Source organism: Phyllostomus discolor, chromosome 2 (genome assembly GCF_004126475.2).
Source record: "Phyllostomus discolor isolate MPI-MPIP mPhyDis1 chromosome 2, mPhyDis1.pri.v3, whole genome shotgun sequence".
NCBI lineage: Eukaryota > Metazoa > Chordata > Mammalia > Chiroptera > Phyllostomidae > Phyllostomus > Phyllostomus discolor.
This window is the reverse complement of record NC_040904.2, coordinates 109,141,284-109,155,959: the sequence shown is the minus strand read 5'-3', so window position 1 is coordinate 109,155,959 and position 14,676 is coordinate 109,141,284. Positions and strand designations below refer to the sequence as shown.

Sequence of the window (14,676 nt, the reverse complement as noted above, 5' to 3'; positions counted from 1 at the left end):
ACCCCAGCTCATTCATTCATCCTTTTTTACTTCTTTCTCCTTGAAAATGTTGATTCTGAAAGCTGATTTGAATTATAATAGCAAAGTATCACCATCTGTCACTGAAAAGAGAAAGAATTGTTTCAGTTCAAACAAATAAAAGCCCTGAGGTGACATATTTTCTCATAAGTAAATTCACTGCCAACCAACAGTGAAAGAATGATTACAGAATGATCATAGAGGGTGACTCTATGAAGATCAGTGATTTGTTAAAGAACAACCTATCTTAGAGAATCTTTCTTAGCTCTCAAACTAACCTCATCATTAACTGATATTAATTGTGTCTAGTGTTGTAGTGTCTACTTCCATCACCATCTTAAAGAAAGACATCTCCCTGTAAAGTCACAAAGAACAACTAATGGGTAGCTTTCTAAGAGGCAATTTTCAATACAGAATGATGATTCCCTAAATGTTAAACACAAAACTGAAAAAAATCACAAAGCAAAGCAATTTAAAACAAAGAATATTATTTCAGAATAATAAAAGGAAACTATTCAGGCAGTAGAACAACTTTCTAAAAACAGAATCCATAGAACAACCTGGAAAACATCATTTTAAGCCATCAAATTCAATACAGTGAAGAATAGTATAGTAGTTTTCTGCCCAAGGAACAAGGATTGGTAACCACTGCAGTGTTTTCAGTTATCTGCTCTGAGGGTTGGTTTTATTTACTATTTGAATTATGCCTAAAAGTACCAACAGCTCACATATTAGCTTTGGCAGGAAGACAGCTATTCTTATTCTTACAATCACTGCCTACAAAAATGAATCCGATGTGTCAACTTTAAATTATCTCCTTGACTCTTAGCTGTTGGTTGGCCAGCCTGTCTCTTTCATTAGATGGTAAGGGTCTTAATGGCAGAAACCCTGTCTTACTAATTTTTGTTTCCCAACTTCCAGCACTGAGGAAGGAATGAAGTTAACACATAATTAGGTGTAGAGCCTAGCTCAACTGTCAATCCCCTTTTGAGTATATATTTTTTAAAGCTGTCCTATTCTTTATTCCTATCTTTTTGGAATTTTAAACACTTTTAAAAAAATAATTTGGCCAAAAATATCTCTTACTTTGTATTTCCAATTAGCTCATGATAGATTTGCAATGTTATATAAATAGTATTGTTCATTCCCTGTGTGGCTGTCATTTTCCTTTCATTTGCTGTTAATCAATATCTCAAAATCACTAAATAATATACTGGATTCTAAAGTGTTAATTTAAATACTATAGATTATAAACATTAATTTGTACCAAACATTATGGGTGATTGAAAGCAAGTTATTTCAAGCATTTACAATTAGGATCCATGCACAGATGATAGTTTTCAGAGTCTCCATATAATCTTAACATCCATCCACAGAAATGCTTCCACTGCCTGCTAATGTCTCTATCTGCACCTCATTCAGGCTTTGCTGCTTAGCCTCCATCATGAGTAACTGCAAACACTACCTCCTTGAAGGGAGGTGCCTTACAGTTCACACCTAATGTCTGTGTAAATCCAGCAATTCCATGAAAAAAAAATACAAAATCAAAATAGCAAAAATTAGGACTAAAAAAAAGTCACGGGATATCTCTACAGATGCCAAAAGTGTAATATTTCAGGAACCCTGCTTTTAGAATTGACCTGGAAACTGCTTGATTGCTCACAGTCTAAAGAAAAAGATAGACAAGAAAATCAATCATAACAGTGTAGGATTCAGAGACCACATAGGATTGGGAAGCTGTAATTGAAATTAGAATGGGTCATTATAGGAACACAGAGGAAGGTTACCTGAAGAGTCAGGGAGTTTCCACTCAAAAGCAAACTCTGAGCTGCATTTAGAAGAGCAAATTGGAGTTAGCTAGAAATAGGAGTGCGAGGAGGCAGCATTCCAAGCAGAAGAAAGACTCAAACAAGAGAACTCAAAGAATTCAGCTGCATCAGGGGTCCAGGGTCTTTGAAGGAGCGGGTGATCAGATCCCCGACAGCCTTGTGAACCATGACCAGGAGTTTGGACTTCAATCTGAAAGTGAAGGGGAGTGGCTAAAGGATTTAAATCTAAGAAGTAATTTAAGCTGCATTTAAAAAGTATAATCAGAACATCTACTTATTAACTCACAGTGAAAAACTTTCCTAAAGAGCAGATCAGAGGCTGGAGTCCCCCTGGAATCAAATGCTCTGCCTTCAGGTTGCTGCAGGGGATTCCAGAATCTGATGAGGAAGGGGTTTGTGAGGCTCAGGCAGCAGGCCAAGGCAGCCTCATTCTATACCCAGTAGGGATCCCCTTACCAACCTGCCCAACACCTTTCCTCTGGGTGGAGCTGATAATATTGAGCAATTACTCTGGCAACAGAGGAGGATGGAGAGGGAATAGGTGAGCATGAAAATGGGAGGACCCATGGTTGATGAGGAGGACCTGAATGCAGAGGATAAGGCAGTTTTAAGATATTTGTAAGAGGCAGAATCAGGTGGATTTAGGAACCAACTAGATTTGGAAAGGGGTGGGTAAGCCACACAGGGAGGTAAAGCAGTGAAGGCATGTATGTGTGGGAAGATGACTAGATTTAGGACCTGGCTTCTACTACATTTTAGGATCATCTCTTGCCACTACAGAGCACAGATCCTTTACCTCTGCCGGAAAAACCACTTTCCGTTTCCCAAAAATGCCTTCCTCTCTGGTCTCAGTCCATTTGTATACATCACTCCAGATGACATCACCCTTCTCTCTCCCCTGTTCTACCTGGAAAACTGCAATTCACCGGTTCTGTCCAGCCTGCCTTCTCTGGCCATTCTCCTGCTTTCCTTCCTACCCAAATGTTATAGGTTAAATTGTGTCCCCCAAAAAGGATATGTTGAAGTCTTAACCCTTGTTACCTTTGAATGTGACTTTATAAATACCCATAAATTTTGCATATTTAGTCAAGTTAAGATGTGGTGATTAGGGTAGATCCTAATCCAATATGACTGGTGTCCTTATAAGAAGAAAATGCCATATGAAGACAGAAACATGCAGGAAGAAAACCATATGCCATTGGAGGCAGCTACAAGCTAAAGAATACCAAAGACCTGGTGGCCCACAACAGGAGTCAGAAAGAGGAAGGAAGAATTCTACCCAGAGTCTCAGAAGGAGTGTGGCCCTGCTGACACCTTGATTTCAGACTTCTAACCCAAGAACTGTGAGAGAATACTTTTCTATTGTTTTAAGCCATTCCATTTGTGGTACTGTATTACAGAGGCCACAGAAAACTGACACACCAACCATTTCCCTGTGTTCATGTTTTCACACTTAGAAATAATACTGTATGTGCATTTAAGGCATTCACCATCTAGTCTAGTAATTCTTTTTAAAAAAAGATTTTATTTATTTTTAGAGAGAAGGGAAGAGAGGAAGAGAAACATCTATGTGTGAGAGAAATACCAATCGGCTATCTCTTGCATGCCTCCAGCTGGGGACCTGGTCTGTAGCCCAGGCACGTGCCCTGACTGGGAACAGATCTGTCAAGCTTTCAGTTTGCAGGCTGGTGCTCAATCCATTGAGCCACAAAAGCAAAGCCTTGTCTGGTAACTCTTTGTTATATATTTCTTCATTTCTATGAGCTTATCTTTAAGGACAAGAATTGTGTCTTCCACATCATCGTGCATACAGCGTACTGTTTGGTACAGCGATGCTTAATAAATATTTCGCAAATGAGAAAAAAAATGAGCCAAAGTTCTTGATGAAATGTAGAGATTGGCATGAGCTTAGAAGATGGCAGGGACTGAAAGGGGCTGATAGGGATACACAGTAGCTTACATGTGCCTCAAGAAGGAGTTTTTATCTTGGTGACTGTGGGTTGATGTGAGGGGGCTCCACCCACAGGGCCCCCACGGCCACCATGGATGAGAATAAGCCTACCAAGACATGATCTGCTTGGGGAGGAAAGGTGGCCAATCTCTCAAAGGAGAAGGGCCAGGAGCCTTTTCCTCATTGGGCTTTTATTGGGTTCAATTTGCACAGGAATACAGGTAAAGCTCATCAATCATGGTCAGGCAGTAAGGATCAAACAATAGATAACATACAAAGAACTACAAGGGCTTATTCTGAGTCAGGGTCAGTTAGCTAAGGGGCTACAAAACTTTGGGAAACAAACTCTTTTCCTGCTGGGACCCTTATCAGAAAACTGAGAGCATTCTTAGCAAAGCAGGTTTCACAGGATTTTATGTATTCTTTCTTAGGCCTGATCATCCCGGGGAACCCACCCTTTCCAGCCCAGGGCTGCATCTCTCTCTGTCATTGTTTCAGGTTTATTAAGTCAGGCAGGGGAAGTAAGGCAGTCAAGAGATTAGGAGACTTCTTGCAGACAGAATAAGGACTCGGGCTATGTCAAAGCCAAGGGGTGAGGGTCCATCACCCCCTTTTGCAATAGCCCCCCAAGTCCTTCCCTGGGGGGCCCCTTCATGACTGTGCCTGTCTTAGGTCATCCCTGCCTTGAGGAATCTTACCCATCATTGGCTAACAGATCATGCATTGGGGACCAGGCAGGGTGAAGTAAAGGGGGCAGAGGTGGTGCCCCTGCCAGGGAAACAAGCTTTGTTTCTTTAGTGGCTTATGGTCCCAAGGTCACTCAGTCAGCCTTAGCCATGGGGGTTTACAGCTTCTGAAACCAGGCAGGGCGGTTCCCAACAGGTCAGGATAGAGGGAGTGATGATGAAGGATGCAGCCTTGAGAATGAGAAAGAGAGCCCACCCCCTTCTATTCTTATGCTCCATGGAACAGGGATGAACCGCCAGCCATGTGGGAGAGAAAAACCAGAATTCTATTAAGGTGAAGAGTGCAGGCAACATTCTGGAAAGTCATCTGGGGTCTCAGATGGGCTGATACTCAGCAGGCCTGTACCAGCACAACAACACCACTTGGTAAGCAGCCACTCGTCAGAGCCTCCAGAATGTTCTCCATCAATTGAGCACCCCAAGGTCCCCCCCAGTGAGCCCAGAAAGGGGTAGCACTTGGTATGTCAGAGGACTCTGTGAATTACATGAACCCATATCTTTGTGCTGGCCTTTTTCCTTTCTGCTTTGTTGAAATCAGTCCACATCATTTTGGTTATGAAATATTCTGATTATGCCTAAAGTAAAAGTGGTTTGTTTGTAAGGAATGGATGCTGGAGTGCCCAGCAGACAGGGCTGAGAAGAAGAACACTGAGATGCCTGAACATGACACTGGAGAAAGAGGCTCGATATCCAGGGAGGCTGACGAGAACAGGAATGGAAGCCCTGGTAAGTGGACCTGGCCTTGGGGTGTGAAAGGGCTTGTCCACCATGCCATTGGAACTCTCTGAAAGTTAGCTAAGCTAGGAGAGAAGTTCCACTAGCCTATTTGGCTCCTGAAAGCAGCTGTCCCAGTAGGATAGGGCTTGGCCAGGTCCCAGACCCTGGAAAGATTAAAAGTAAAGTTCAGTGCCTATACAGGGGGAACAAACCACATTTGTGCTAAATTCTGCTTAGAGTTACTTTAGTATTGACTTAATTTTATTTTATTCTAATCCTTCAAGAAATATATCACATTTAATATGTATGCTAACTTGATTAATCAGAAGATTTTCTTCATGATACTTTCTATAAATTTTCTTTATTTCTATGTCCCTCTATAAAAGGAGAGGAAACATGAAACCAAAGCAGTTAACTTTTTTTTAATATGCTCTCTTTGACCTTGAAAGAGTATGAAGGATTATATCCCTTATTCATTGTTTCCTATTTAAAGTGATCTAGTAAAATCAAAGTGAATTTCAGCTATGGTCACACATAAAGCTCCGTAATCCTGGACTGAGTTAGTCCTAGGGCAGAATCAAACATGCTTCTGGATTCTAATCTGAAATGTGGCCAATGCAATTGCCTTCGTCAAGCAGAGCTGAGCAATATATTTTAAAATGTCAGAATATTCAGGGTAGGGCAGACCTTCATAAAATTAAGATAAAATTAATATAGACTAAGGGCCTATCTTGGACAGAGTTGGGTTTCCAAGTAGGTAACTATTCATGGCGGGCAATTAGAAAGCACATTCCATACCTTGTTGGTGTGGTTCAGTGGACTGAGTGCTGGCCTGTTAACTAAAAGGTCACCAGTTTGATTCCCAGTCAGGGCACATGCTGGGGTTGCAGGCCAAATTCCCAGCTAGGGGTGTGCAAGAGGTAACCTTTCTCTCTTGCATATTGATTTTTTTTCTCCCTTCTCCTCTCTCTGAATATAAATAAATAAAATGTAAAAAAATTAAGAAAAGAAAGAACACTCTATTTATTAACTTACAACTGCAACACCATTGGGGCCACTGTTAAAATAATTCTAGCGACAAAGCTAGTTTTCATTTTGGCTTCATTTTTAATTCAATTCAGTTTAAGATGCTGCCTAGAAAACCCCATATTTGAGAGATAGTGAGAAGCAAATTTTTTTGTGTTCTCAAGTGTTCTTGATAGGGGGTATATTAAAAAGTAACTGGAATCCTTCAGCATTTTCTACTTTATGTTTCACAGATAAAAATGTTTACACATTCCACTGACCCACTTGGCCCCTGCTGCTAATTCCCAAGCATGAGCTTCTTTCCACAGTCTCCCTTACCTTGCTCTCTCCTGACTTTCAGTCCATGGAGAAAAAAACAAGTGGACACCAATTGCTCTTATGAGAGCTTTGTGGCTCCTCCTAAGGAATTCTAAACCTCCTACACCTGCCCTCACCATAGGAAAACACCGAGGGTCTGAAATCCTATCCAGAGCATAGGCATACTTAAGAAGAACACCTGACTGACACAAATAGGAAGATATTCTTCATGAAAACAGCAGCATTGCTCTCAGCACAGAACCATGACTCAGAGAGACCTTAATTAAAACTATATATATATATATAGAGAGAGAGAGAGAGAGAGAGTGTGTGTGTGTGTGTGTGTGTGTCTAATAACACAGAATTGTTTTTCAGTTAGTGCTTTGAAATTAAAATGAAAAGAAAGAAAATACCTGCTGTAGCTCAATTTATGAAACCATGGAATAGTGAGGACCAAGAAAAGGGCCTGGCACATAGCAAGACTTAAATAAAAGATTTTTGACTGACTATTGACATAACTTCCTCTTTTAATGCCTAGGGACACCATTATTTGGGGATGAAATTTTAGAACCACTTATTCTTTTATTCACTGATTCAACAAGCACTTATCAAGGGCTTCTCATGGACAGGCACTGCATTCATTAAGTTATGCTATTGGGAAGAATTGTACCTGATCCCAAAGAGGCCACAGTGGGAGACAGACACATAGGGAATTATGATACTATGAGACAGAGGAATGCAAACTGTTCCTTAGGGTCTCAGTGGAGCCAAAGACTAACTCTGCTTTAGTGAAATAAGGAAGGAGGCAACCTTCGATGTGGGGTAATTCCAGGGCAAGAATAAGTGGTGGCATTTTATATAGATTAGTAAAGGCATGAAAAAAAAAACCCACAGTGTGCTCTGGTACTTTACAAGGGCAGTTTGACTGGTGTGAAGAACATAGGGAGAAAGAAAATGGGTGTGAAAAGACAGGAAGCCTAGAAAAACAGATGGCGCCAGATTGTGAAGACCCAAGGAGTTTGGGCTTTATGCTGTGCAATGAGCAGTTCCTGAAGACTGAGTTCCTGGAGCAAAAGACAAAAGGAGAGAAGGGCTAATTGTTTGCACTGTGCCTAACACCTTATCTGGCAAAATGGAACTGAATTTTAAATTAAAGTTCACTACATAACCAATTTTTTTTGTAGTATGAGAGCAGTATGAAGATGAATAGACAGTAAAGAAAATGGAGTTGGTCTCTTGACCAATAATAATAATATTACATATTTGAGAAATTTCAAACTAAAACAAATGTAAAGTTCATAAACACAGTATTAAAGCAAAAAGTCTTCCTATTGTAAACAATGACTACCTGGGCTTTAACAGCACATATATTCTGAATTAAAAGTCTGTACTTCTTATTCCATTATGAGTCCACAGAATAATAAAATGTATTAGAATCTGGCAAAAATAGCACAATAAAATTACAATAAAGAGCATTGCTCATTTCTCACAAAATTTACAAACCAGATCAGCTGACACAGAAAATTTACAGTCACAAAAAAAAGAAGAAAAACAGAGTGATTTCTGGCAATTATAAGAGAAATTTGTAGTTTAGCCAAGAAAATAAACATTTCCTATTTATCATTCCAAGGCCCTTCACACTGTGTACCTTGCCATCTTTTTTCTTTCAATTTTTGTCAGATAGGCTTTGGAAAAAAAGTAACTACTTCTCTAGCTTCCCTTGATTTAACTAGTTTTTAAATGGTGGGAAACATTTAGGAGCTAATGAAATCTTTGTGTACCCTGGAAGTGTGCAATCTCCCCAGAAAAGAATTTGGCAACTTGAAGGCTTTGGTGGTGAGGCCCAGAAATCCTTCTGGTAGCTATCTCTAAAGAAAAGAGATAGAGTCGAGTGCCACAGTTGCAAATCAAAGCCATTTTGTAAACAGAAAATGATTCATCTTTATCCTTGACTTTGTCTTTCTCTCTTTTTAATACTTCTGTATTTTGTTTAAGTAATCTGGCCCTGCCCAAACTGGTGTGGCTCAGTGTGGATTGAGCATCTGCTTGCAAACTGAAAGGTCGCTGGTTCTATTCCCCGTCAGAGCACAGGCCTGGGTTGCAGGCCAGGTTCCCAGTTGGGGGCATATGAGAAGCAACCATTTGATGTTTCTCTCCCTGTCTTTCTCACCCCCTTCCCCTCTCTCTAAAAAATAAAATAAAATATTTTTTAAAAAAAGAAAAATGCTAGTTAAAAAAATAATAAATAAATAAATAAATAATCTGGCCCCTTTTACTGTGAATATCTATCATGTCCCACTAAAACTGTGATTTTCTTGTCCCATGGAGGGATTATTTGATAAAGAAAAGAGTAGAAAAGAGTAGAACCATGTGCTAGTATTCTTAGCAAGGAAAGAGATGTTGCTGACACAGTGGTCATTAAGTCACGACCTTTGGGTATTTTTCCAGAAGTGGGGGTGGACATTATCAAATCTCTGTTCAGTGAACCCTGACTGATGACTTAGGCAGGTGGGGTGGAGCCAGCCATAGAAGCTATTTCCAGCTTTGGAGTTCTGTTATTGGTGAGAAACCAAGTAGTGTTGACTTTAGTAGCCTATTCTGATGAGCAGGGAGTCAACTGGCTCAGGCACATCAGGGAGTATGTTAAAAGTGCCTCCTCTCCTCCTCCCTATAAATAGCATTGAATCAGACAACTAATGAAATCTTCAAGAAGAAAGTAGAAATAAGTCAGATGATCCCTAAACATGTATATATGTTTAAATATATGATTTGTCTTGAGCTCAATAGCTACTTCCAAAATCTGAAAGCAGAGTGGAAGACCTCATGCACAATTCATCCCTTGGACATACAAGAAATGTAACACAAATACAGCAAAATTTAGGGCTTGGTCCAGATGACTTCCAACAAGAGCAGATCTCAGCAGAGGCATAGAAGGCAAGTTCTGTTTACAGACATTTGGCAATAGCTTCTTTGGGCCACACTAAGAATGAAGTAGTTTGATGACTCTATAATGTAAAGAAAAGCTGTACCAAAACTCATAAGCTTGCAGTCAAACTAATATTTTATTATTTTTTAAAACATTAAGAAAGTCCTCTACAACTGCATTCACTGTGAGTGGGGTTTGGAGTAGAAGAAATAATACAAGAAGCAAAAGTTTGACCTTTAATAAGGGAAACATTTTTCAAGGTTGCTCAGAGAACTCTTCCTCACCTCCCATTCAATATTTTTTATTAACTGTAATAAAACACGTTGTATCATACTGTGGCAGCCCTTTTCACAATAGGGTCTCAAAGCAAGTGAGTGCTTAATTAAGGGCCCAGTCACAGTTAGGTTTAGGGAGGTGACATCTGGGCCAAAGCAGGAACAAAGCAAATCAGCCCAATAATTTAGAACATGAAGGGAAGTTTTATGTATTCCCTTGAAAACATGATTACCACCGCTCACCAGAGCTCCTCTGAGGAAACAGGAGAAGCAAGTGTTGGAACCTGCAGTAAAAAGTAAAAAGGGTTCAGATAGTGACCATCCGCTTCCCCCTCAATGAGAACCCTGTCTCTGCCTCAGGGGTTGTGCAGGACTGTCAGAATGAAATTTCAGACCCACTAAACAATGGGAAACTTGTGGCTAGGGACATGGGTGAGGCCAAGAGAGGGAGGTACCATGGGGTAATTGTGAAGGCCTCTAATTGGCAGTTGTTTTTCTGTTCTGCCTACTCATTTCCCCTCCATTATCACCAGTCAGCATTCATTCCATTCCTTTCCATGCCAGGAACTCAGCTACAGGCTGGGGGCCAATTAAAACAGAATCACTTTCAAGAACCCTGAAATCATTCTTGAGGAAAAGAGTTCTAAGGACAATGAGCTGAACGTTGTTCCTGGAAGTTAATTAATAAAGATGAGATTTGAGGTCCAGAGATAGGAGACTTGAGTGAGATCACTGCCATCAGGGTAAGATAGATATAGCTCTTCCCCCATCCACATTTTCTCCGCTCACCCCCTATACCAGTGGCCAGACATTGCTGGGAGCTGGGTGTCAGCTCAATCAAAGGAAGAACTTTCCTAGTTAGAGCTGTCCAAAGATAAAATGAAATACATTGTGCTGTGGTAAGCCCTGGGCCACTGGGGTTATTGGAGAAGGGACTAGATAGCTATCTGGTGGGATTGGCTAGGCCCTTTTCAGACCTAATAGTTTGTGAATTCACAGAGGGCTGGTCTGCTGCAGGACCAGTTCTGGGTGGACTAGTCTGTTCTGTTCTGGCCTGTCATAAGGATGATGAAGAGGACAGCTCAGGAATAAGTGGTAGGGCAAAAGCCTGATAATGAAGTAGTTGGGGACTGGGAGTAGGAGTAGAGGGGATGGGATTTATAGAGCTGCCAAAACAAAATATCACAAACAATGGAAATGCAATGTCTTACAGGCCAAAATCAGGATTTCAGCAGAGTTGTTTCCTTCTGAGAGTCCTAGAGGAGAATCTGTTGTATGCCTCTCCCAGCTTTGGGTAGCCCAGGTGTTCCTTGGCTTGGAGACACATCACTCAAATCCTCTGTCATCACATGGAGTCCTCCTCATCTGTCTCCACATGGCCATCTTCTTATAGGGACACCAGTAATATTGGATTAGGGATCCACCCTACTGCAGTATGACCTCATATTAATTTAACTAATTTGATCTCCAACTACCATATTTCCAAATAAGGTTACTGTTTGAGGTATTGGCAGTTAGGACTTCAACATAGCTTAATATAAGGGGACACAATTCAACACATAACAGGAAGCAACTTGCTAAATAGCTGAGACCTCCTCTTTTCTCATCTGTACAACTCTAGGACTGACACTGCATGGAGAGAGTCTGGGTGGCTAGAGTGGACACCACTCCCTCTGCTAGCCCTCTCTTTACTTTAGATACAGCATAGTTCTGAGCTGGTTCCCAGGGCTTCTTCCCTTCCCTATACTCCATAGAACCACTTCCCTTCATGACATCCACAGCACTCCCAACCCGGACACCTACATATATATCCTAACACCCTAGAGCCTTGAACTCTTTCCTTCTCTGTATCAAAGTCCTTCCTGGACTCTTTTATTTACACCCAGACACGGAAAAACTTGGGAAGTGTGTTTGAGGATTTTTTGTTTGTTTGTTTGTTTCTGCTTTGAGACTCTCACAAAGACCTACAGAGCTCCCAAGACTCTGGCTTATTTCACTCAGTGTTGCACACGTGGTTACCTTAAGTGAATTTCCAAGATTTGGGGGGAAAGACATTATGAACCACAACTCTAGAAATTTCTGCCAGTAATTCCTTCCATGGAGTTACCAGCACAGAAGGAGAATGTGGTAAAATGCAGAAACGTGAGACTAGAAGACACAAATCTGAAGTTCTATGGCCACACACTATGCATGAGCTGTGTGACAGTAGTGGTCAGGTCATTTACCCTCTGTGTCCTTCAATTTCTCCTAAATTTATTTCTGAAAATAAATTAAACAATTTCAATGCTGATATTGTGCTTTCACAAAAGTCAATATTCTATGATTTCACAATAGGTCTATAAGGGTCATTTCAATGCTGATATTCCACGATTTAATAATAGAGAGTTAAACTTTTCATGCGGGTTAAATGGAAGAAAAAAGGAGACATATTACTGTGAAAGTCAGCTAGTATCTTTGAGGAATGATGTCACCTCCTGAGCCTCAGTTATCCCCTTTATAACAACATGGACTTCATAAAGTGGTGGGGAGGAGGGTGTTTGGAGCGATTTACAACTCTGCACAGAGGCAACCCAGGAACCCCCCTGTCAGAACATTCTCTAAAACACTCCTGGACTCCCTGCACCAACGAGACGGAGAAGCCCGCAGAGGGCCTGGAAGGGCGGTGCGAGAATGTTGGCTTTGTTCTGCCCCGCCTCCGCCCCAGATATCGCGAGAGGGCGGTACCCGTTGGCTTCAGCGTCGGCGTCGCTCCCGCGCTTGGGCAATAGCTGGCTTCCCTCCGCCAGCCGTGGTTAAAGTGCTGGTGGCTGGGGGCGGGCGTAGAGCTGCCGGCCGTGCGGCGTCGGCTGGACGCCGAAGCGTCGGGGTCATTGTGTCGTGAAAACGACCCCGGTAGCCGCCTCTGCGACAGCAGGTGAGGCCGCTTTAGCCCCAAGCGGGCTTGGCGGCTGCCCGGCGAGTCTCGGCTCGCGCCTAGCCCTTTCCTTCCTGGACCCGACGCCAAGCAGCGACCCTGAGCCGACCGCCGGAGGGGCGGGCAATGGCGGCCTCGACGGCCTCGCACCGGCCCATAAAGGGAATTCTAAAGAATAAGAGCTCTACGACTTCCTCTATGGTGGCCTCGGCCGAACAGCAGCCTGGCAGGAGTGTCGACGAAGAACTGAGGTGAGTCTCGAGGGATGGCTGCTTGTCTCCCTGGTCAGCCTGGGAAGCCCCTCGCCTTCCCTGCGGTTACCGACCTCGACCCTGGATCCTGAGCACTGGCGTGCGGGGAGGCTGCACGGATGCGGCTCTGGCGCCACCAGGGTCCCCCTCCTCTGGCCATCCTGAGGGTCGGAGTGTTTTTAAAAAAGGCAGGAGCTATGACGAGTTCATTTTTTTTAAGTATATACGCATATATAATATTTTTAATGCACACATCATAACCTTTGTATTTTGGGATATTTTTGTATTTTTGGACACATTAAAGAATCAAATTGAAGTTTAAAAGCTTCAGTTGCTAAGCTTTTATTATTTAACTCTGTGTCCGAGGGATCTAAAATTCTTCAATAATTGAAGTATTTTCTTGGCCAGGGAACCCTTGGCTTGGGAACTCTAGTTTCCAAAAAATAGACAATTTCATTTTTCCAATTATCCTTCCACAGTCATTCCTTTTTACATTAACATTATCAAAAGCATCATGCTGCACTCACACTATCCTGTCCTGGTTTGTCATTATCTCTACATCTAAGGGGAACCAAAATTTCCAGAGTCTTTTTTATCTGTTTTTAATGGAAGACTACTTATTGTTAATTATATTTGCATCTGCAGCCAGAGTTTGAGTGCTTTCTGGTCTTTGTTCTTTTTGCAAGATGTATCTAATCTCAAACAGTTAAGAAAGTAGCAACTTAAAATAATGTAGTGATAATTCAGTTACTCTTGCATACTCACAGGTACACATGTAAAAAGACATTGACCCCATAGCATTGTGTGTAATAAATATTAGCGGCAACTCAAAGTCCATTAGTAAGACTGGTGAAATATTAATTATGGTACATCTGTATAATGAAACAACATAGCCTTTTAAAAAGAGTGAGATTAAATAGATGCTTGTGTACAGAGAAAGATATGTAAGGAGGAATGCTCAATGAAAAAAATAGCACTGCTAACCCAGTGGAATAGCAGTGATAAGGGACTTGGTATAAGATACTGAAAATATAAGGACTCTACATTTTGAAAATAAGGCTTAAGAAAACTTACTGAAATCTGTAAAGTCATAAAGGTAAAATGAGGATATTCAGGAAACCCTAGATTATTGGAACTAGGGCACACCTGTTTGAAGAACCATTTAGGACTATAACAGGAGCTGCTGCTCAGTGATAGTAAATTTATGTGGATTTGTGTTACCTCGAAGAAAACAAGTAGGATCGCAGCTTAGAATCATGCCCTTTGGGGTTGGAAAGGACTTTAGTTGTCTAGCAACTCCCCCACCCCCACTCTTTTGAATGCTTGACTTTTACATTCTCTAACACAATTTTCTAACCTCTATATGGGATAAGCCACTTCAAATGGGGATGGAGTGGTGGTCCATAGTTGTAGGTCCTGGGATTCAAAAAGCAGAATCTTGCCAGAACATAGCTGTTGTATAACAGGAAGACGGAGATAGTTTAAAAAATCAAAACAACCTATGGAAGGCTTTTATGGAACTTCAGGGTATCTTGGCAGCAGGAATACAGTTCTCGCTGGCATTTATGTTTTTAGCAGTTCACCAGTGTGAGCTTTTATTTTTGTTTGGCTACCAAGTGTCTTATAGTTTTCTTCTATCTTTCTCTGCTTTCTTAACTTCTTTTTATTCCCAACATTGATTTCGCATAAAAACCTGGCCTCATTCTACGTATGGGTTGGCCTCTCT

The 14,676-nt window shown here is 41.5% G+C and overlaps 1 protein-coding gene across 2 annotated transcripts in view; it reads left to right on the top strand.

Annotated features, from left to right (window-relative positions):
* Positions 1 to 12,494: 12,494 nt before the first annotated feature.
* Positions 12,495 to 14,676, top strand: part of PPP1R2 (protein phosphatase 1 regulatory inhibitor subunit 2) — a 41,836-nt gene continuing 39,654 nt past the window's right edge. The window contains exon 1 of one of the 2 annotated variants that reach the window (XM_028504829.2): positions 12,495 to 12,950. In XM_028504829.2, coding sequence (XP_028360630.1) covers positions 12,826 to 12,950 — 125 coding nt within the window. In that variant the 5' untranslated portion in view covers positions 12,495 to 12,825. The remainder of the gene's footprint in view (positions 12,951 to 14,676) is intronic. The other variant, XM_036018335.1, reaches the window with a different exon arrangement.